Source organism: Andrena cerasifolii, chromosome 14 (genome assembly GCF_050908995.1).
Source record: "Andrena cerasifolii isolate SP2316 chromosome 14, iyAndCera1_principal, whole genome shotgun sequence".
In the NCBI taxonomy this organism is placed as follows: Eukaryota; Metazoa; Arthropoda; class Insecta; order Hymenoptera; family Andrenidae; genus Andrena; species Andrena cerasifolii.
Window position 1 is genome coordinate 6656498 of NC_135131.1, and position 23353 is coordinate 6679850.

Sequence of the window (23353 nt, forward strand, 5' to 3'; positions counted from 1 at the left end):
GCTGCAGGTAGTTCGAGTGTAATAGGCAGTATGTATTAGGGGTGTGCGAGTATTTGAATTTCCAGTCAAATAATGATCGAAGATTGAATTTCCCGAGCTGGTTGAAATCGATGAACTGTTGGGAAAAAATGCAAGCTACTTGAACAACCAAAACTGCTCGAGTATTCGAGCCTCCGCAGGACTTCGAGTTACTTGGAGATTTTTCGGCCGGAAAAATTTCGAATTACTCGAATTGCTAGCGTCTTATACAGTTAGACTAGTATTCGATATGGAATACATAAATATTCGAGTAACTCGAATATTCACGAGTAACTCGAGTAATTCGAATATTCACGAGTAACTCGAGTAGTTCGAATATATTCGAGTAATTCGAAAATTCAAGTAATTCGAAGTCTTACTTGAGTTTTTCAAGTATGCTGTTCGCATCTTTTCAAAAACTTCTTCATTTTCAAGCAGCTCGAAAAATTCAAACGCAGTTCGTAAATTCAAGGTACTCGCACACCCCTGGTACATATCGCCAGATTGTAGTTACCGCGTTATTAAATCTCACAGATGCCGTTCCCTTTAAGAGAAGAAAGGTATCGATTGGAATAGACTTACTATCATCGGCATGCATTCGCCGTTAGCGTCCGTTAAGCATCGACCCCGAAGAGACGCGCAAAACATAAGAACGTAAGAAAAGTTCTAAGCCTACCGAATCCCCGTACAAATACATACACAGTAGGTACACATGTGCCCTTGTATGGAAAGAAACGAGAGTGTATGTGGCATAAAATGTCATGATCGATGGTAAACTAAAACGGCCCCGAAAGCTCGAAGTGGTAAGTGATTCGCAGGGAGCCGCATGTCGTTTGAAATGGCAAGAGACACGTGTGACGAACAGCGCGCGTAATTATTGCCACGGATTATCTTAATTGGAATAAAAATTTGTCGTATGTACCAGTATACTGGCGTCCCATGTCGTGCACGCTTCTAGAAGCCTGGAATTTGTTATTATACGGAGCTCGATATGGATGCGCATAGTTTTCGTTTTCAGTCTCTTGTATAACATACTTCTGATTATTATTGCTCGGGTGATAATGGTAACTATGGTGGCTGTGCCTTTTCCTGGTCATCTCCGGCGACGTGACAGGGCTGTCGATGCTCGACATAGGCTTTAGCATCCTCTTCAGGGTGTTGGAGTCTAAGCTAATACCACCGTTCTGCGCATTCTCTATTCTCATGTCGTCCGTGCTTTTGCTCTTCGACTTTCGCCCGCCGTGATTGTTATTCACTATATTGAAGATATTGCCGTTCTGCATCTCCAGGTCTGTGTAATCGGCCGACTTAGTGTGATGCAATTGCTCCTTCCGCAGACACTTGTTCTGCAAAGTACCGCCGGCTTGAGTGCCTTCCGACTTCAGCATTTCAGTGCCGTTCTGCTGAGTGGAGGTGTCTTGGCTTTGCTTCTGAGACTTTTTCGGCGAGACCGCGGTGCCCTTCTCCTCCGGGCTATCGATCTGTAATTTAACGTAAGCAGCTTACAACATCGCTTCTATCTAGCTACAGCGGTGCACCGCCCTATGCGCATCTGCGTGCATAGGTGATTAGGTAAAAGCGCGGAGGGTGTGTTAGAATTAGTGGCGCTGAAATGAACGCGCGCGGGTATTAATTTACAATGTAATAGCACGTGTTCACACACAGGGATGGATGTATAACTGTTATAGATCCGCCGCGCCGCCAACGCCGCCGCTGCCGCCTCCGCCTCGCGAGTGGGGAACTTTGAATGTGTCACTAATGTCGTTTTACAACTTGCCTGCGACCCAACAGTAACCGTTTCGATACCAACGTTTGCTGTCTTCGGCGTGGTCTGGCACGTCTCGGTCTGCTTCTCCTTCTGTTTCGCCGAGTCGCCGCTGGCTTTCGGTGTCTTCCCAGGTGTGGTGTTAGTATTGTTGACGTTATCGTAAAGCGACGCGCTGGACGTCGCCGCGGTTATTTTCTCACGGGCCGGTGTCATTTCCATGTCCGCGGACCGCGCCATGGTACGTGGAAGCGTGGAGGTACCTGTAACTACGCGAATCGTGCGACCATGAAGGGACAATTGAATGACACCACGCAGCCGAGTATAAAAACGCGAATACGAGTGCAAGTTCCCCAGGGGCGGTTCTTAAATTGCGTAAGGGTAATTTTGGCGATTTACCACCTCCCTGTCCCGGTATAAGAATTCGTAAGATTTTGTTTTCCAACCCCCCTACACGGTCTTGCGTAATATTTTTAGTTTTCATTGTTTTCGTAAATTTGAATTAAAATTACTTTTCTGGAATATATTTTAAAAAAGTACCCATAATAATGTATACATATATCGTACCGCAGAAGCCCCGATATCTGGGGTCTTGATTTCGAAGTCTGGTCAACGGTTCCGCGTTCATACATGTGCATTGAGGCTCTCTGGATCTGCTCGGCGACGCCGGCGTAGATAGGGGCGTTCTCCGCGTTTTGATCTTCTGCTTGTTTGGTGGTTCGAGCTTCAACGAGTAAGAAGAGGACGCTTTCCTTGAAATCCTGAATGACGGTGACTGTACGGAAAATTAACTAATGACTGTAAATGACTCAAGTCCCATCGAATCGATTTTCTTAACCCCAGACTCGTGTTCACGCTGTGGGTACACAATTCTTTCGATATCGAGAACGTCTCCCCGACTCTTTCCAACACACAACGGCCAATGCAAAAACACAAAACAACGTAAGCATCGTTCAGTGGGAGAGCTCTGTCGTTTCTCTTCGCATAACGGTGAGCGTGGCATTTTTTACTTTCCATGCGAAATGGGCCGGGGCTCTAAAGGGGCCATTAGCCAGCAATAGGTGTGTGTACAGGGTGTTAAAAAAGCGGTGGTCACTGCTTTTAGGGTTGAATGCGAAATTGTTTGTTTGTTTTTATTGTTTTCCTGTGTTTTAAGCAGGATGGCGTTTCAAGCTTATTTTTGGCTTATATTGCCCAACGAACTATAGTCCCATTTTTTTTTGTTCCCTCCTATCTCCTTCGGGTCCCAGCAGCAGCAGCGCGCCGGGAGAAAGGTGGTGGTCTCCCATCTTTCCCCAGTACACCGCCCCGTGATGCTTAACATCGGTGATCTAACGAGAAATTATTTATACGCATTGAAAATTCATGTTAATTTTTTTCTTTACATCGACATCATCAGCTCGCTGAAAGAACAGGAAGTTTAGAGGGAATCATATGTTGCAAACGTACTGTTTCCTAAAAAAAAATTGATACAGTTCTGGCATAGATGAAGAGATCATCAAAACTTTATCAATTTTTTTTTAGTAAACGGTACGTTTGCGACACATGGTTCCTTTTAGACTTTTCCTCCTTTCAGCGAGCAGGATATGTTGATACAAAGAAAAAAATTAAATAACATTAATTTTCAAAGCGTGTAAACAATTTTGCAGCAAGTTCTTTTCTGTAGATTCACCCCTGAAAGCAGTGACCAACCCCTTTTTAACACCCTGTACGCATGTAGTGGTCATAAGTTTGTTCAGCGTTCCCAGATGTAACGCCAACTGGAGAGAATCAGAATATGCATGCACATATGTACCACTGACGAATTATTATGTACGAAATCTTCTTTCGCCGCAGTTTGTTACAAACTTGTAATCCTACGCGCCAATGACCGTTACGGTACAAGAGAAAAACGTCTGAACTTTCCCACAGACCTAACGCAAGCAAATTGGTTGGCTTTTAAACTTACGCAACACTCTCTGAATTGTTTGGCATCTATCGGGGAGGTAAAATTCAATCCCCACGTGTCGTTAGTCATTGTATCCTTCCAATAAACGAAGCAGTCCGAGGCTTGTCCGATACGTGTTCCTTAAACAGTGCCGGAGGAAAGAAAAGAACGAATCACATACTGGCACGTCTCTCTCCGCCATCCCTTCTTTTAACAGTAACCGTCTCAACGGACGATCTTCTCGTTGCTAGAGGGAATGGAATATCGGCCTTACCTGGTTGGACCAATCGCACGTCTAGAATTTTGTCCACCTGGCTATTGTACGCGGTAATATGGAAGACGTATTCGGGCGAATCTTGGATGCAAGTGATATTTACAGGAACTAAATCATCCGACACCAGCTGCCATTTCACGGTCCCTGCCCCGCTGGCGCTCACATGAAACACTTCGGCCCACAACCTAAAAAATCTCATTACTGAACTGGTCGTCGCGACGCAGGAACGTTTCTTTCGCGCATCGGGATTCATTAAACAGGGGGAATACTTGAAAGAAACGGACGGGCGAGGAGTAACCTGAACAAAAGAGAAGCTTCCCGAGACAATCGTTTCTAACTAACAAGGGAACAATCACGAACCCGCAAATTTAAAAAATGATGAAACCTTGCGAATATGTAGGGAATTTCCTCCCGATTACAAGGCTATTCTTCTTTGCCGCCCAGATTCACTCTAAAGGGGTGGAATTTGACCCCTGAAAATCCGGTTATTTTCCGATTTTGTGTTATAACTCGCGAACTGTAAAATAATTTGTTTGCTAAATGATAGATCTAATTAAAAGAAGTAACTTTTGTCTTGAAACTTTTTTTCTATCTCTTATAGTTCGCGAGTTAAAATATACGATCGAAAAATGGCCGAATTTTCAAGGGTTAATTTCACCCCCTTCGAGTGACTTTGGGCAGCAAAAAAAATTGCCTTGCAATCAGGAGGAAATCCCTTACATATTCATAAAGTTTCAGAATTTTTGGAATTTCAGGGTTCGGAATCTTCCCTTGTAAGTGATTAGAGACATTCGCTAGCAATTGTAAACAACGTTCTCGATTATTCTCTCCATTCGTGGTATTTCTCCGTTCGTGTGCGATAAAATACATCGAACGCTGTTAAATTCTTATGAAAATCGGCACAGAGACGAGGTATACATAGTACTTACATATTACACGAAACATACCGGAGGGGAGGATCGAGTGGATCGGTGTTTTAAACAAAACATTGCACGCACGAGACAGAGATTTCTACCCCTTTTAAAGGTGTAATCGGCAGAAATCAAGGTTCTATTTGGGATTTTTTTGTAAGGAACCTATACATGTAATCTATTTAAAACTTTCAGGCTATATTATTCTGTTTTTGAAGAAGTGAACAGATATTTTTTTATTTAAAATTAACCCGGTAATTTCAAATGGCGCAAGTGTTTCCGAGCCCCAAAAAGAATCTTGATTTCTGCCGATTACACCAGGTTCCCTCCTTAAGGGGAGATTCTCTTTTAACAGCCCCAAAAGTAACTGATATTTAAGATTTTTTTTAAAAAAACTGTTGGTCATATGGGATTAAACTCTTTTGAGATATAAGGAGGCATCTTTAATAATTATCCTTCTTAATAATTATTAATTATTGTGGAATCTTGTCCACCTCTTCGACGATGTAACTCCTGCTGGCGGGGTGTGTAGCACCTATCACAGTCATCTGATTGCAAAACTAATAGAAGTTCCTTAAAGTTAGATAGTTTACGCTGGGACTGGCCCACTTTAAAGAAAAAACATGAAAAATTGAAAGAGTTATAGCGTTTGAAAGAAAAAGTATGCTTTTTCTCAGACAAATTTTTCATATTATTCTTTACATCGCCGAAACAAATATTATAAATAAAAACTAAAATTAAATTTTTAGCTCCAGTCCCAGGGTAATTATTTAACTTTAAGAAAAAATTCTGCTTTTCGCAATCAGATGACTGTGACAGGTGCTACACCTGACGCCACCATCGTCGAAGAGATTGCACAATAATTAATAAATAATAAAAAGGATCGACATAAAAAAAATCTACAAGTTTAAAAATGCCTCCTTATATCCCAAAAGAGTTTAATGCAATATTAACAATAGTTTCCCCCCCAAAAAATCATAAATTTCGGGAGCTGTTACACGAGAATCCCCCCTTAACTTGCGACACTCTAGAATCAAACGACTCGAATTCTTTCGGCTAGTTTCCCGGATAGCATGCATTCTCTATGGTACCAACTAGCGTACTGTACTCTATATAAATGCCACTTACACATTGCATATCAATCCCATTATCGTGTTCTGTGCAACGCCTGCCTTCGCAGTGAGAGACGCGTGTACGGACATAGGTAACACTGTCTCGTGTAGGTGGAGGATTTCGTGAATTTCAACGTGCATCTGTTTCTCGCAGTTCCGACATTCGACATGCAAACGCGGCATAGGTCGCAGAATCAAGTCTAAAGGGAGCTAGCAGAAGGGAGAGAGGGGTGTCGCGCTAACGCGTATGCTTGTATGCGTGTACGCGTATTACGTGCATACATACGTTACGTACTTATGTATGCACGCGATACACGATTGAAGCAGAAAGTAAAGCAATGAAACGGACGATATCAAGTTTTAGAATTACCGAACGGATCACAGTACATGTACTTAATAAGCACTGTGCCCCGATGGAAAGAAGTCCGTCGAGAAACTCTAGGGTCCGAACGTCAGGTCCGAATAGTGTGTCCCTATTGGCCGGCGCGACAACGTCGACGAATAGAAAGTAAGCAAACGGGACACGGGCGGCGGGAGCCAATCCGAGCGAAGAACCCCTCTTGCCCCTGCGACATTTCAACCGTCTTCTTTCCATCGGGCCACAGTAGATAGATGTATAAATATGCCCCCAGAAACGTCTATGCACGGTATAGGATCTTGGACGTCGATGTAAAACAGTTGTATTACGTAACAGTTGTACTTTATATACAAATCACGGCAAGTTGCGAATGTACTGCGATCGTAATGAATGGACGAGACATCGGTAACGAGCGGTACAGTAAAGAAACACAGAAAGGCCAGGAATGGATTGAACAGTATAGATTGCATCGAAAAATAAAGTGAGAATTAGAGAGAAAGGAAGAGAAAGTGACTTGCCTAAACGCGCAGATAGATGTGAGTACGAGTACATGTGTATGTATGTGTGTATGTGGGCGTGGATGTGCTCGCGTGCGCGTAGAGTGGACCAACCAGCAAATAAATTAGCAAATTGAGGGGGAAAGGAGGGGGGAGAGAAATAGAGAGAGGGGGAAAAAATAGAGTAAGTAGTAAGCAGTAAGTAGTAAGGAGAAGAAAGAAAAGGCGAACCCAGGTAGAACAGTTTGTGCGTTCTCAGTACGATCAGCCGCGTTACTACGGTGGAATAGTAACGCGTAGGTATCGAATACTCCTTTTAGTTTCTAGATGAGATCGTTGAAATATCTTTTTTCCAAGGAAGAAAGGAATCGATACACTTCCGCGCGACAGGTACTTTAAAACAATACCTCCTACAAACGATTCTTAACCCTACAGTGCACCCGTAAATTAAGGGCCTCGCACTTCACAGGCCTATATCCCCAAAATCTCAAAATCTATGAATGCATGGATGTTTTGAGAGAAAATATTTTTAGACGTACCGGACCTGCCCTCAAAATGGTACCAAGCTGATGAAAATCTGTGAGATTGTTCTTTTTAACCTTCCTGATTTGCGCTAATTTTCTTAAACGAATTCACTAAATGCTTGCTGAGTTACAACAATTTTAATCTTCACTGATTTTACACCTACTCTTGCGGAAAGGGACGATCTTGACAGATAAAACAGCTGAAAAAATATTGAAGATATGGTACCAAAGTTTTCAATTTTTTTGCACGTGTAGCGTATGGATAGATGGAAATATCTGCCGAGTTTCAATTGTTTTCACTAAACCGTTTTAAAGAAATAAATTATAACTCGAGAAAATTGTGAATTCGGGGCATTTTCACTGTCAGAAGTTTAGCAGATAATGCTTTAATAAGCGTTGCAGAGTAAAAGACACCTTTCTAGGAGTAAAAATAAGACTCCGACTGTCGTTCGAGTTCCTTACCCCTAGATTTACTGTGCGTAAGACGTGGATATTCAAGTATTTCGAATCTCATATACTCTTGTCTAACATAGCACGTCCGATACGTCCTGAAGAAAAATATTTCTAACACAATGAAATACTAAAGCAATGTCTCTTTAACACTACAAGCGATCTTTATCTGATTCTTTTTCAATATCATGAGAACTGTTCACTTGAGCCCCGCGTGTGCAGTGTAGGGTTAACGAAGCGCGAATTAAAATTAACCATTGGCAGATTCGATTGAATTATAAATTGCTGCCAAGGTGTTTGAATACGAATATAAATTTGTAGGCCAGTAATCGGCGCAAGATAGTCTGCGTGCTCTACCTGAGCAAACAAATCGCAATGCATTGTGTGTAGATATGTGTACGAGAGAGGCGTCGAGAGAAACGGAAACTGATAATGTAGCCGAATGGAGTTGTTGAATGGTTGAATGGTATGGTATGCGCACCTCTTCCTTTCTCTTAAGCTTCCGCACCTGAGCAAGTGGCCAGTATCACCCCTGCGCCCTCCGCTGCCGCCCATTCCGCCCCTAGCCCCTGTCTGCCATGGGGAATCTTCGTAACGATACGCCTTTCTGATAAGAGGAGCACAACTGCAAGACAGCTTATTGCCCATTCTATTCTCCTCGCTCTCTTATCCCACCTGCGAGTCTTCTCCCTTCTACGCCCCCTCTCGCCAATTAATTGGCATTTACTTTCCACCAGTTAGCGCTGCCCAATTCGAATCTCCCCTGTCCCCTCCTGACCCTTGGAATCTAATCGGATCCTTTTATGCGCTCGGCCGATCTCTCATAGCGTGCTCCTTTCGCTTTCACTTCTCTCCCATTATCGCTCCCTCGGACACGTCGATACTCTCCCGAATATCCAGGATTCTCACAGATCGCTCCTCTGATTGGCTTGTCTGTCGACCTTTGGCACTGCTTTAATTATGATTCAACATCGATCCAACCGGCGATGTATTATCTCCACTTCTCTCCGCTCTCTCCTTTTATTCTGGGAAGCACTGTGTAACAGGGACGATGCCCCGTGATATAAGAGAGGATGTAGGAGAAGATATCTTTATTGTCACATCATTGCAGATGTTGGAAAAGTCATCAGCTAGTCCCTGACATGGTCGCTGAAAATACAATAATTCCATTAGGTCAATTTACAGTTCTGCTGTGTTTCCTAAGCGCGTTACGCGCCCGCCTCTCTATCGTTCTACTAGGGGAGGAGAAACCGAAAAAGCTAAGTAAACAATCGTAACGCGAAGCTGAAGAGATCGGCGTTCGTGGGAAATATACAAGCGGATCCTCGGCAACGGACGAAGATTGGAAATCGGTAATTCTTTACTCGGAGAACGTATCGTCACGCGCTGAAGCGGTCTAGCACCGTAGCCAGTAGTACGACTAAACGTATGCGCCGACACCATAAACACTTTCCCGTTTACTGCTTTCCCTCAGTCAGGAATTATTCTAGCTGACTGGTATAATATACTGTACACGAAATTTATCACCGTTTGTCTTCTCATTTGTCCGTGTTTTAGTACGATTTTTAATTAGCTAGTTTTAAGTAGTTTCAAGTGGTTAAGTCAACAACAGCCGTACCTTACTTTCTAATTAGTTTTCTTTCGTAACCTCTACTGTGCAATAAATAATAATTATTATTATTACTTTATTACGTTTACTGAAAGTCTGTGCACGGACATATCGATGGCTAAGTGCTTGCCCGCCCAATGTTAACATTTTCAACAAAAAAACAGGTTTAAATATCTAATGGCAATCTTAATTCAGGGGGCAATCGATGAAGAAAAGACATTATTTTTAACAAACTTCTGAAGTGGATATAAATGTGATTTTTACACAGCACAAAGAAACAGTCGCGAACCATTTTTCTTCCCCGAAATTTCACAAGAAGTGGACATGAAATACTTGTGCACCGAGCCATCGATATACACCCACATCAGTGCTGCGCCATGTCACTGGCCGTAGTGACACGCGAATGTCACAAGTCCGCGTACGTTGCCACGATCGGCCGCAAGAAAATAGTGAAACGTCTCAGGCCACTAGCGCACTGACATTGACACTGACACTGACGCTGCTATTCTCACGCGCGAATGAATGGAGGCATTACCAGAGCAAGATTCATCTGCACGAGAATCAATCGATAGGAATGGTCCGACAAGTTTGCCCGCATTCTTCGCCCCGAGCACACGTAGCTGCGCGCATTAAACATTCCCCCGCGGGAGTGTTGCCTCTACGTCGGGGAATAGGTAATTGCGAAGTTGGTCGCAACGCAGCGGCATAGACACATTGGCGAGGTCAATGAAGCGAAGCGGGGCATTGCGTGGACGTGTGTCGCAGATAATAATAGGGGTGGGATCGCGGGGTGGGTTAGTGAACCGGTGCCTACGCTTCGTCGAAGTGATACGTCACTCTGCACGTAGAAAATCGCACCGAGTGCCTGCTATGTTTATACGTACTTGTCACTTGCCTCAACCACCGCCTTCTGTGCCGGTCAGCCTTTTGCGCACAGACACAGGCGCGCGCATACACGCCCACACTCTCTCGCACACACTCGCACACAGATATTAGTCGCTGGGAAATAATTATAGCAAGCCGAGTATTCCGTGTACTTCTCGTTTCTTTGTACACAGTCCGCGCACGGGAATAAAAATAGCAGGGGATGGAAAGACCTCCGTTGCCTTTCCCCGTCGCGAGAGCGAGTCAAGTATCTGATCGTCGGTATCTTAAAGCTGAACTAGCTCGGAGTGGCTCGAATACATTCCGTTACATGGCATTCGACGCGATCGTCGCCCGGTCGATGGACGGCACGCAACACCGAGACCGGTCGCACCGTCGAAACGTACGAACCCCGACTCCGCCTAGTCAGGGGTACCTCACCCTGGCGCTGGAGTAAACACTGCGCCAGGCAGGACGCACCGCTCGGCGAGCGTGGTCGAATCAACGCCCCTTTAGCTACTCGCACTTGCCACGAATCTAGAAAGCTCCCCTCGATCGAGACCCTCTCGGGCTTTCACATTTTCGGCACCCTCTGCCGTTCTCTGTTGCTCCGCTCTCTTCCTTACGCGTCCTCGCCTGTTCCTCCCCTTTTCCCGGTACCTTCGCCGCCCCTCCCTTCTTCCGTCCCCGCCCGCCCGCCCTCCCCACTTCCTCGCCCTGCCCGTCATACGCACAATCACATCTTCGCATTTGCACACCCGCTCACTTGCATGGTTTTCCTTCCGCCGTCGTTGCCCACAAGAATGAAACTCACCATCGGCGATGTCTTCGCCGCGATCGCCTCGACGCGTCCGAAGCTCCTGGCCCCCGTCGCAGTGGGACGACACGGGGTGGTAGGGGGGCGAGGGGGGAAAAAACGAATGAAAACGTGAGAAAGAGAAGCGAGTAAAAGTGGATATACTTCTGGGGAGGGGGGTGGTGGAAGCGTAGAGCGTAAAGGAGACGGTGACGAGAGTCGCGAAGGGTGGCAAGGGATGGAATGATTGAACGGTGGTGGGGGGAGGGTTTAGGAACGGGACGAAACAAGGGATGGGCTACCGTGGCTTCAGTAGAGGGGCAGGATCGCGGTATCCACCCTTCCCGAATGCAAATGAATTCCCGAACGATCACCTGTTATAACTGTATACGGAGCGAACGACGATTTATCCGACGACGCCTCGACGAGGATCGGTTGCGCGGCTAACACTCGAGCGACGGTGCTCCTTAGCGGACGATTACGTATCCAAAATCTCCGGTATTTCGCGCGAAATCCTCGCGGGCGACGTAGCCATGGATACTGCAGGATCGAGCAAAAGAGGCGACTGCCCCGTTACCCACCTCCCCTTCTTCTACGAATGCGCGCCCCTCGACCGAAAATGTCAATATCCTCTCTTGCTGCGCCCGCGATGCGCTCCATGTTACTCTGAACAGCCCTGTATGCGTTTTCTATTCCTCCCTTCTTCCTCGACCCCTCTCCACCACCCCCCTCCCCTCCTCTTCGCCGCTACATCTCCCACACTCATTCACCCTTGCCCATTCTTTCTCGCGGCCTCTCGATTTTTCCTCCTTCTGTCGCTCGTCACCTTCCGCTCTCTGCTTCCTCTCCGCCGGACTTTTATCCACAGCTTGCTCGCCTCCTTCCCTTCGTTTCCTCCCCGCCGCGTATTTCGCGGCTAGCCTTACTTTTCGCCTACGCTCGGCCGTTCCGGTGACTAAACCGGAGCGGACACACCGGGACCGGGATACTTGCACTCGGAATGGCACGGCTCGCACCGCGGGGTAGCTTGTTATCTCGCGCCGCTATGTCCTGCCCGCTTCTCGATCTCAATTCTTGGTCCACTCTTTGGACTTCACCGGTCACAGGGATCGAGTGGCATTGCTCGATTTGCCATTTAACTCACCGTGAAACGAATACGGGGCGATCGCTGTCACCGTCGTCGCCCTCGTCCTCGTTGTCGTTGTCGTTGTTGTTGTTGTTGTTGTTTTGTTGTTGTTGTTGTTGTCGTCGTCGTCGTCGTCGTCGCGGTCGTAGTCGTGGTTGTGGTCGTGGTCGTCGCTGTCGCCGTCGTCGTCGCCGTCGTCGTCGTCGTCGTCGCCGTCGTCGTCGTCACCGTCGCAGTCGCTATCTTGCCTCTATACCGAGGTGTAACCATAGTGATTAGCGATCGATATCAGACATGCGCGCTCGCACATTTACTTACGAAACGAAGAAACCACCCTCGCCTCGCTCGCTTCTATCGTTCGCGGGGAGCATCGAAACTGCGTTTACGCAGACCGTGCGGCTACAATACCCTGCTTTATACTGGAATCGTCTAAAATTACTTGGCTCGAGTATTCTATCCAGTGCTTGCATTTCTCTTATTTCCACTTCCCACTTTCATCCCTATTTATGGATTGAGAATCGCAATTTGAAGGAGTATAAATATGCATATTACACGTTTTTGTCCGCCACGCGAACGATTTGGACATCGGCGGAAATATGTCATCTTCGTGGGGGATGTTTCTAAACACATTTCAGCGATTTGCTTTTTAAAATTCGAATAATAATGTACGGTGGAATTCGGTTCGCACGCGTTGACTAATGGGGGTAATAATAATGGTAAACAGCAGGTCAGTGAACTTTACGGGGAAGTTCGTCGCGTGTTCGAACATCGTCAGTACCCTTCGATCCAGTCGACGCGTTCAGCTTCGCTCGTTTCTAGCGTCCCTTATTGCGTATGTATCTGTATTTTAATCTGAAATAGATTTCATTATATGCGACAGAGGCGGAAATATGTAAAAGTACATAAGTAAATTTTTTAATCATCTTTTACAAGATTTAAAATTTGCTTGTAACTTATATTTTAATATCTCTATCTGATACTATAACCTAAATAATTAAATTCACGTTAATTATTTACACAGAATAATATACAACGTCATAATATTTTTCTATTTTATTACTCTGGATCCGCCCTTGATATGCGGATATGTTTGTGCAATACTTTAAACAATGGCCCTTTGAAACTGTCCATTGATACGTAACGTTAAAAGCTAATTCAGACACGTCGAAGTAGTTTAGTCGAGTAGCGAGTAATTTAGTAATTTACCGTGTGTGGACACCAATATTTCGTCGAGCAGTTTAGTAAAACAATGGTAAATTATTAAATTACTCGCCACTCGGCGTGTCTGAATTAGCCTTAATATTGAGTGGGAAATAAAATAAGTGGATGCTTTAAACAAACCTTCGCAACTAGAATATTCACGTTAGAGCAGTGAAAGTCTAAATGTTTAAACATAAGTTCGTGGTGTAGAATGCCCACTCCTTAGGAATTGGATAGAGCGCGCCATCTATCATAACGTGACCAAAAGTAGCGCCTCCAATTGAAAAAGATTCCTACTAACAATCTTATCGTATAAATACATAAATTGAAATGTCTCGTAAAGTATTGATTTTCGGTGGCATTACCTTATACACTTTATACGCAGAAAGAATCGTCAAATCAACCTACGTAAAAGAATTCTATGGTTCCATTTAAAAATGAAGTGCAATCGCGCTTTGCAAGAGCATCGATGAACTTGCGAAAAAATCCGTGCAGTGCGCCGCGTGTATTCTGTTTTAGCCCGCCAAGTTTGTGTTTGAATATTTGGATTTCTACTTTTCTATCGTAAATACATATATGTAGCTTTGTTGCGGAAATATAAATCAAATTAATTTGATTGCAAATATTTTCAAAGATTTTCTTTGCTCAGAAGTAATGTCATTTTAAAGAATTATAAGGATATTGATAATCAGGAGCCCATTCCATTAATAGTTGGCGCGCTACATTTATACTTATCTCACGATAGTAAAAGGTTTTTGTAGTTACACTACAAAATACATGCGTAAAATTTTCCGTCGAACTTGTTCGCGATACACGCGACATATTTTCAGAATAAGAATGCCGCCATGCATACATATACCACATACGTATAAATGTGTATACAGCACAGTACTGTACTGAAGGAAAAAAGACACCCCAAGATAGTTAACATTCAACTCACGTTCAGCAGTCAGGCGTGATATATTCTTTGACGGCAGAGTGTTAAAAATTATACGTTTAAATGAAAATTTTGTATTGTGTACATAAACAGTTTTCGATACCCCGGTGTAAATAAAAAGCCAGACAGCGCGAGTACATGTTTTGGAGCACCTAACCTCACTTCTAAGATTTATGTTTCCGTGGTATCCGTTTGAAATTAATTCGAAGCCATGCTAAAGAGGATCGCATTCCACTTGAAATCATCCGTTGGAGGTATTTCGGTGCGTTCTGCTAGCAAATTGTCATTGAGACATAAGGAGAGCATCGAGGATAAAATGCAAGCCTGGCAGATACATTCTTACGGTGGTCTGGAAGAATTGAAACTCTTAAGCGTTAGAATTCCGCTGATAGCTAAACCAACGGATGTTCTAGTGAAGGTTGAAGCATCTAGCGTAAATCCAATAGACATCGCTATGACAAGTACATTATAACACGCGCTATGGATCCTCCTTTCCACGGTTTAACCCCGAAAAGATATATTTATTTCCTTTACGGTGTCATTAGGAGGATACGGATCAGCAGTTCTGAATTTCATGCGGAAAGCAAAGCATCTTACCAATGGACAATACGACGAATTGGAACTTCCGTTAACTTTAGGCAGAGACTTTTCAGGTGTGGTAGTCTCGAAAGGACACGGCGTGGGCAATAGGTTAAAATTAGGAGACCAAGTGTGGGGTGTAGTTCCCGTAGAACATCAGGGTTGTCATGCCAGTTACGTAGTTGTCGATAACAGTTTGGTAAATAACAACGCTATTTCTTTCCCTCGCTATTGAGGGGGAACACCACTGTGATGGCTGGAAAAGTAAGACGTCTTTAAGATTTGTTTTTCAGGAATAATTTACAGTTTTCACAGAAAAAATTTATTACCTACTTTTAGTATAATGTCTTAAGAGACTGTATAAAAAAATAAATCGAAAAACATGCATAAATTTTAATATATTAATTAATCTTCTAGACGTTCCCCCTTAATACGCAAGGGTGTGTGCGGTGTGAACGCACACGAAATACGTAAACTATCTTAACATCTCAAAATGATATCTCTCCATAGGTTGACCTACGCCCTAGAAATATCTCGTACATAGAAGCAGCTAGTATATTATACGCTGGACTCACAGCATGGTCAGCTTTGTGGATTACCGGTGGATCGTGTTATAAAAGTACGCTAGCCAACAGGAAGAATAACAGAGTTTTGATATTAGGTGGTTCAGGTGGAGTGGGATCTTTGGCAATACAACTTTCAAAGGCTTGGAACATGCATGTACGCGACTCACGAGATTAGCGATAGTCATCACCCCGTTTGTTAATTATTACCCTAAATATCACGTTTAGGTTGTTACCACTTGTAGTAGCGACGCCGTATCTCTAGTAGATAAATTGGGAGCCGACGCAGTAATCGACTATAAATTTGCCGATGCTGATGCAAGAATAATCGCAGAGGGCCCGTACGTAATTCGTCAAGCAACGTAGAACAGTTGCTCTGATATAAATGTTGATTACAACTCGTGCCATAGGTACAATATAATTTTGGATTGCGCCAATCAAGGACCCGACCAGATAAGATCAAGGGGCTATCCGCATTGTACATATATAACTTTAAATTCACCGTTATTAAAAAATATCGATCAGCATGGATTGATAGGCGGGACGGTGAAAAATATAAGCGAATTAGTGAAGTATAACATTCCAACCGCCGATAATAGGAGTTTCGTGAAGTGGGGATTCTTCGCGCCTTCGCAGACGGGGATGAAAATTCTTCACGCACTCGTTGAAAGCGGAGAGGTATAGTACAATTACGTATAGTCTCGCATATTTCTAGATGCTCTAAGTAACTGCGGCGTAATTTATAATACTTTATCCCGATTAAATTCAGGTAGTCCCCGTGGTTAAAAAAGTCTATCCATTTGAAGAACTACCATTAGCTTACGACAGAGTGGCTCAAGGTCACTTACGGGGTAAATTGGTGATAGACATGAGATAGTATTTTCAACGAGAGAAGAGAATATGTTGACAAGTAGAAGTGACATTATGTAACAAAGGGACTCGCAAACATATTCGATAAGAATGAACGTTTTATCGTCAATAAACACTAACGTTACATTACGTTTTGTACATTTGTCTCAGTTACACGTAGAAAATCACTTCCGAAGCCTATTTTGTCTCGAACTTGATGCCAACAGTCGGTGGCAATTTCCGTTGCCTTCTCTGTACCATCCCTCAAGACTTGCTGTAAATACGCAGGCTCCACAATCAGCTTCGCATATTCTTCTCGAATCGGAGATAATTCTTCTATAATTACATCAGCCAGCACTAATTTGTACCTGTGTTGTACAAGCAAAAGAAAGGAGAAACAGAACGTGCAAGTGCGAAATGTGTAATGGTTACAAGAGCCAGATGCAAAGGCTTTCATGTACATACATTCCAGTGTCCAATTCCTGCATTTCCAAGCATATCTGGTCTGTCGTTTTCCCAGTAAGCATAGAATGAATGGTGATTAAATTTGAAACGCCGGGTCGACTTTCCGGCTCGTATGTTACCTTCGATGTACAATCAGTCACAGCTTTTTTCACTTTCTCTAACAGGATATTCGGTTCGTCGAGTATTTCTATTCTAGTTTTCGGGTCCTTACTTGATTTCGACATTTTCTTCAAAGGGTCTCGTAGAGACTTTATTCGTTGACCAGCGTTGTCTGTGGGACACAGTACTCTGTCAACAATGCTCCGCGCGTGCATCCGGAGCGTAAGATAGATGTTTATTCAAAACACCGTAGAGAAATGTTACCATTAAGTAGAGAATGCGGTACAGGAAAGGTCTCTCCAAATTTTTTGTTGAACGAAATAGCTAAATCTTGCGCCAGCTGAATGTGTTGGTGTTGATCTTGTCCAACAGGAACATGAGTCGCTCTAGAACATATACTTTGTACGTTAACGTTATGTTACGCGTCGAAGGACGGATTCCCGACTAGCGCACGGGAAACGCTTACCTGTACAGTAATATATCAGCTGCTTGCAGAACGGGATAAACATATAAACCTAAAGGAATATTTTTTAATGTTGCACCCTTTTCCTTGTACTGGGGTAAATGCGCTAACCTTGCCAAAGTTGTTATGCATCCAAGAATCCAGCACAGTTCCGCGTGCATTGGTACTGTAGACTGTTGGAACAGTACGCTCCTCTTTGGATCTATGCCGCACGCTAATAACGTTGCCGTCATTTTTAGTATATTATCACGCAATTCTTTGGGATCCTAAGGACATTTACCTTTAATCGCAATAGCATTCATATTTTTCTTTCGCTCAGAAATGGAATTAACAGAATCATCTGGCATTATTTTTCAAAGCTTAAAGCGATGGCAGATAATGGTAAATCGAAATTTAGCATATCAGGGGGAAGCCACTGTGACGGGCGAAAATAAAGGCTATTTTCAAGGCATTCAAAGTTACCTAACAGTCCACTTGATTCTGAGCGCTGCGCTACCTATATAAAACCTTCCATAGCTCCCAGAATTTTTCGAGATCCTCTTTGAAATTGTGCAGGTGTATTTTTGGGACCCCAAATATTATGAAAATGCACAAAAAGAAAAATCGGAAAAAAATTTCACAGTGGCTTTCCCCCTTAAGTAAGAGCACGTTTGTCGAAGAAAAAATAAGGTTTCTATAAGAGATAATAGGTAAGGTCTTACGTGCGGTAGAGTAATAGAATGCATGTCTACGATGCTCCAAAGAACATTTTCTCCACTGTCTTGTAGCTGTACCCATTTTTGTATGGCACCCAAGTAATTTCCTAAATGCACATTTCCAGTCGGTTGAATTCCCGAAAATATCCTTTTCGAGTAATTACTCTTAAAAACCTGTAACTGATGTTATAACGCATACGACAACAATTTTTTGTGTAAGCTTTTGGATGCAATGTAAGAGTTAACCTTTCGACTGTACTTTCTTATGGCTACGGGTGCGTGGGTGACACTTTCGAGCCTAATCACATTTCGCATCAATGTAAACATTTCCAAGGGTTGACCACACTTAATTTGACGTATACTAGAGAGTTCCGTTAAGTTACCAAACACTCATTTTCCATTTATCACAAAGTGTATACTTATATAGGTAAGTATTTACGTGAGTAGTATGTACATACATACAACAAAGTGTATACGCTGCATGTATTAACATGGACTCAGGAGCCATGTGCGCCATGTGCAGGGTTGCTAGATGGTTTTAATATCAGCCGCCAGATCGCGTAGGAAAAATAACCCAAAAGCACCAAAATTCAAATATCTTGAATGAAAAGGATGTTTAAATGTTTTCTTAATATTTTCAGAAACTGTTTTCTTTATTTCTTTTAGATACAACAAATGAACTTTATTTGAACAAAAAGAAATTTAAATAAAACTGCGTGCAGCTTCTTCCTCCTTCTCGAAGCACTTACTATCGCTTGCTTTACTCGCGACAATATTTAGCCACCTACGACTCGTTGTCCTCCTTAATCATGTCAGCAGCTTTTTCGGCGATCATTATGGTTGGTGCATTCGTGTTTCCGCTAACGATACGCGGCATGATCGAGCAATCGACCACTCGCAGACCATTGACACCGTGGACCCTTAATCTGTGATCAACTACGGACATCGGGTCGTCCTTAGGCCCCATTTTGCACGTGCCCACTGGATGGTAGAGCGTGAACGTGTACTGGCGAGCGAAACATTTCCAGTATTCAACTGATGGAAACGGTAGCGACGAGCATCCTGGAATTTTGTTTGGGTTTGGTCGAGCATTCAGCTTCTTCATCGTTGGGGTATTTATCAGGTCGTAGAGATACCGAGCCCCTTCTGCCTGTGTGAAACAAAAGAAGATGGGTGTCAGTGTGACGTTAATTACAGTAACGGTGAAAAGAAAGTTTAACGCTCGCTTGGCGGATGCAGGGTCTATCTTGACCCATCCTAAATAACAACCTACATGTTTTACGTACTATTGATATTACTTCGTGGAGAATACCAGGATTTTAAACTGCAACGAGATTGATTCTTATATAAAAGCTTATTCTGATCTGTAGACGAGTGAAATTGTGGGGAAAAATTCTATGGGGGAAAAGCTGTGCGCCATCCAAGGCTTAAACTGTGAACGGTATCGAACATAAGGTAGTTTGTTTTAAAAGGAGAATGAAATTGGTCAATTCGTGTTGCATTTCTCGTTCCTCACTTAGGTACCTACCCGTTTTCTTATGCGCTTGTAACTCGTAAATTACAAATGACATCGAAAAAATATTGAAATGTTATACCGTTTCTGAAGATCTATATATCTGTCGGAAAGAATTTTCGGAAAAATATTTTTTTTTAATATTCGCTTATTATTCATAACTTTTCCAATCGCCTGCAGGGTAAATAATTATGCATTTTGGATGCCTTAAGACCTGTAGAAACATATCTTGTAAAAAAACTTTCGTTGCCAGCCAGGTCCAAACCCGCCCAAGTTCTCCCAATCTATGGGACATTTGTGAAGCATCTATATGTATAAACATGTGATTTTTATACAGCATAAACAGACAGTCAGGATGTCAGGATGTTTGTTCACGAAAATCAATATTATAGTTGCCGCTTTGTTAAATAATCAGATGAAGTTAGGCTTCCTTACAATCACATCGAGGTCATTATCAACGTTGTAGTAATTGGGAACGATGATCGGATGCTGATACGGGTCGTTTGACCGCAACTTGATGTATCCTCTGCTACAAGGTCTCATCAGCACTGGGTATGCCTGGTAAGTTTCGTTTAGTTGCCCGACATTCGCGTACAAATTTTCGTAAACGTCGCTCTGCAAGTTAGCAGCCCCCTTACTATAAGCGCCATATCCAACTTCGGACACGGTGCCAAAGAAAATCTGTATGTCTGGGTAATCCCCCGACTCGTCTGCGTATCTGGAAGCAGGATTTATCCGTAGGATTAGTGAGTAGTTTTGGCAAGCTACCGATTGAAACGCAAAGCCCTCTTCAAATATGTGTTTCATGTTGATCCAGCTGTACTTACTTGGTGTTAATGAAACTCACAGCGTCAGCCAATGCTAATGCGTAGTAGATTCCAGTATGGTTCAAGGCGAATTCTTTTAAATACTCTGTTTCGCTAGGGTCTGCTATATTAAAGGTGAAGGGTTTACTGCCCTTGTAGTCCGCTGGTGGGTCTATCACGTACGCCTGACCACCTATCGCTGTATGATCATGAAGATTCTGGCCCACGCCGGGGGAGTCACGAACCACAGGGATTCCCACTTCCTTCAGGTGGCCCTTGGGGCCGATACCAGACAGCATCAACAGCTGTGGCGATTGTATCGCACCAGCTGACAAAATAATCTCACGATTGACCGTCACCTTGAGCGGTATCCCCTTCGCGCGAAATTCCACGCCGTAGGCGGTCGTGGTGCGTGAATCTGCGAATTGACACAAAATGGCTTTAAATGTACCTTATTTATCCAGGTACTCTTTAACTTTGCAAGGGTCAGAGCGACAGGCTGTGCCTTCTTTTTCAGACTTTTACAGTAAAATAATAATCAATATTTTGAACTCTACAGATAGTCTTTTCTTCATGCAACCTTAAGGAGGTACTCTAGTGTAACTGTCCGTTTTTCAACGCCATCTTCGGAAATTTATTTAACAAAAACTATAAGTTTATACTATCTTGCGTTTTGCCTAGCGTACGGGTGTCACGTGCAGAATCACTTTTACCCATCAATTTTAGTAATTTCGTTCATGTACACTTCCGAGGAAGCTTTCACATCGAAATCCAATCTCGTTATAATCTAAAAACCTTTCTTTCCCAAAAAAGTAATGCTAATAACTTTTATAACAGTGGCGGATTTAACAGGGCGGCTGATGAGCAGTTGCCGCCTAGGCCCCTGCACGGAAGCCCCATACAGGGCCCCATGCCCCTCCAAAAAAAATAATGATTAGGCATAGGTATCCAAACACTACGTTTTTTCCCTACTACTACACTTGTCCCGAAAATTAGTAAACTACCTTTTCATTTTCCCGAAAAAATGGGTCCATCAGAACGTTTGTCACCTGGGCCTTTGTTCTTAAATTGGGATCTTCATTCGCCAGGCGAGGGTTAAACTGTCGTCGAAATATACATAGCACCACGTGTCATCAGGAGTAAGAAACGTTGAAATATGTTTACAAAAGGATGCAGTTTACATCCAAAAGCAACTGCAATGTCAGCGGCCGAGCCACTGAAAGCCTCAAGTAGGTATAGGTACTATCACTCAATAGAACTCCATTTATCTAACAAACTCCAATTAACAAAAAGGGAAGCAACGAGCGAATCACCTTGGTACGTCAAAATCTTCTCCACAATCGATTCCGTGCTGATGTGCAGGTTCTTCCTATTGGAAGCCGACCGAAGGAAGGCCTTTGCTGTGCTGCACCGCAGCCCGTTCCTCAGCGTTCCATGGGTGAACATAATCCCTGTTTGATTCGCCCCGTTCACGTCCTGCAGCTTGTACCCCATTTCGATGTTTGCATTCACCAAGTGGTCCGTGATTGGTGAATGATACCGAAAATGTTCGACGGTCAAGTATCCACCTGTTTGGTGATACGGCGAATCCTGGTACTCGGGGATCCTCATGTCCTCGGACTTCTTGAAGTACGACAACACGCTCTCGTAGTTCCATCCCGGATTGCCCATCTCTTCCCAGCCGTCATAGTCTCTCTTGTTACCACGCATGTACACCATAGCGTTTAATACACTGGTGCCACCGAGAACCTTAAACATTTCAATACAGAAAATTGATTCTTCCGTTCTGTGGCGATCGTTGGGGAAATAATTCGCGACGGCTCCGCGCAGTTTTCAAATTGAAAGTTTGGAGAGAGCTGCTTGGATTAAATAGAGATAACTATTTAGGGGTTGGAAGATAATTAAGGTTTTGACCGGTTTGTATGGAACAATACCTACGTGTATAGGAAATGGAAAGGAGTTGCAGGTAGGAAAATTTGGAAGATATTTTTAAAATCACTGACTTTATAACTGATGTATAGTATTCAGAAATACCTCTTATTAGTTTTCCAAGCCTCGTTCAAAAATTGAATGTGTCGTAGATAATTGGCTAATCTACCATTCTTATTTTATGAAATTCCAGAAGAAGATATGAATGAATCGGATTCTTCGATACCTACATACCTTGCCGCGCGGCCAGTTGCACTGATGGTCGTTCATCGCCAGACAGTAGTTGTCCGACGGTTCCGTTTTGAACTGCCAGTCGTAGGGGCCTTGTTGAAGGTCCGTGAACATTATGGGCACGTCAGATTTCAGTGGTTCGTCCGAACCAGCCTCCAATAACAGCACCGACCAGTTCCCGTTCTCCGACAAACGATTGGCGACCACAGCTCCAGCCGATCCGGCGCCGATTACCACGAAATCATAATTACTTTGAATACCTGCTGGCGGTATTGGTGTTACTCTGTTCTCAAGATCGATTATATCGGGCCTGTACAAGAAGATCACCACATGCAGCAACACCACGAAGCTCAGTTTAGGGAGGTGTGCTATTGCTGTCCAAAACGCGCACTGTCTACCAATGGCCTCCATGCTTATGTTGATAGTCAGCAAACTCTGTAACAACCGTTGCCGAATTTGTATTTCCCGTGTTGCGATTAGACGGTGATATGGACACAACAAGTTGCGCAGGATAACGGAAAAGGAGAGGCCCCGGCACGGGACTCGAAACCCGCGATCTCCAGATTCGTTAGGCGCTGTTAGCCACCTAAGCTACCGTCGACTCCTCCGGTCTTCGGTATTCCGTGTCCTCCCTTATGGTGGGGATTCCTGATCCCCACAGTTGTGTATGCTGCGTCGATTTTATATACAGTCTTCCTCGGGTTATTAAAATGCTTTTGGCCCCGGATTTTCGGGAAACACCTACCCTCCCCACAATTTTGCTCCCTCGCTGCGAGCGAGGACCTGCGATCCC

General features: G+C 43.7%; 4 protein-coding genes across 22 annotated transcripts in view; 1 reads left to right on the top strand and 3 right to left on the bottom strand.

Annotated features, from left to right (window-relative positions):
• Sif (guanine nucleotide exchange factor still life) overlaps window positions 1–12461 on the bottom strand; it is a 42016-nt gene extending 29555 nt beyond the window's left edge. For 4 of the 15 annotated variants that reach the window (XM_076826722.1, XM_076826729.1, XM_076826724.1 and 1 more), the window contains exons 1-7: window positions 12250–12459; window positions 8318–8985; window positions 3985–4169; window positions 3732–3850; window positions 2351–2558; window positions 1796–2052; window positions 941–1499 (exon numbers count right to left, since the gene is read on the bottom strand). In XM_076826722.1, coding sequence (XP_076682837.1) covers window positions 941–1499; window positions 1796–2052; window positions 2351–2558; window positions 3732–3850; window positions 3985–4169; window positions 8318–8484 — 1495 coding nt within the window. In that variant the 5' untranslated portion in view covers window positions 8485–8985; window positions 12250–12459. Of the gene's footprint in view, window positions 1–940; window positions 1500–1795; window positions 2053–2350; window positions 2559–3731; window positions 3851–3984; window positions 4170–8317; window positions 8986–10329; window positions 10428–10750; window positions 10775–11123; window positions 11262–12249 lie in introns of those variants that run through there. The other 11 variants (XM_076826728.1, XM_076826726.1, XM_076826730.1 and 8 more) reach the window with 8 other exon arrangements.
• Window positions 12462–14284: 1823 nt separating this feature from the next.
• LOC143376424 (NAD(P)H oxidoreductase RTN4IP1, mitochondrial) lies at window positions 14285–16509 on the top strand. The gene is made up of 6 exons (XM_076826742.1): window positions 14285–14829; window positions 14914–15146; window positions 15458–15667; window positions 15739–15851; window positions 15921–16188; window positions 16280–16509. The coding sequence occupies exons 1-6, from the start codon at window positions 14580–14582 to the stop codon at window positions 16385–16387; spliced, it is 1182 nt and encodes a 393-aa protein (XP_076682857.1). The 5' UTR covers window positions 14285–14579; the 3' UTR covers window positions 16388–16509.
• Trprs-m (Tryptophanyl-tRNA synthetase, mitochondrial) lies at window positions 16461–18536 on the bottom strand. 5 transcript variants are annotated; one of them, XM_076826743.1, is made up of 6 exons: window positions 18328–18536; window positions 18088–18255; window positions 17390–17652; window positions 17188–17321; window positions 16825–17095; window positions 16461–16727 (listed from the first exon to the last, which is right to left on the bottom strand). In XM_076826743.1, the coding sequence occupies exons 1-6, from the start codon at window positions 18406–18408 to the stop codon at window positions 16502–16504; spliced, it is 1143 nt and encodes a 380-aa protein (XP_076682858.1). In that variant the 5' UTR covers window positions 18409–18536; the 3' UTR covers window positions 16461–16501. The 5 variants fall into 5 exon arrangements, with proteins under 5 accessions (XP_076682858.1, XP_076682859.1, XP_076682862.1 ...); XM_076826744.1 differs by having other exon boundaries at window positions 17188–17309; window positions 18328–18533; XM_076826747.1 differs by having other exon boundaries at window positions 17390–17600; window positions 18341–18496.
• Window positions 18537–18810: 274 nt separating this feature from the next.
• On the bottom strand, window positions 18811–23001 carry LOC143376744 (glucose dehydrogenase [FAD, quinone]-like). The gene is made up of 5 exons (XM_076827388.1): window positions 22564–23001; window positions 21714–22149; window positions 20422–20818; window positions 20030–20312; window positions 18811–19231 (listed from the first exon to the last, which is right to left on the bottom strand). The coding sequence occupies exons 1-5, from the start codon at window positions 22969–22971 to the stop codon at window positions 18866–18868; spliced, it is 1890 nt and encodes a 629-aa protein (XP_076683503.1). The 5' UTR covers window positions 22972–23001; the 3' UTR covers window positions 18811–18865.
• Window positions 23002–23353: the final 352 nt, after the last annotated feature.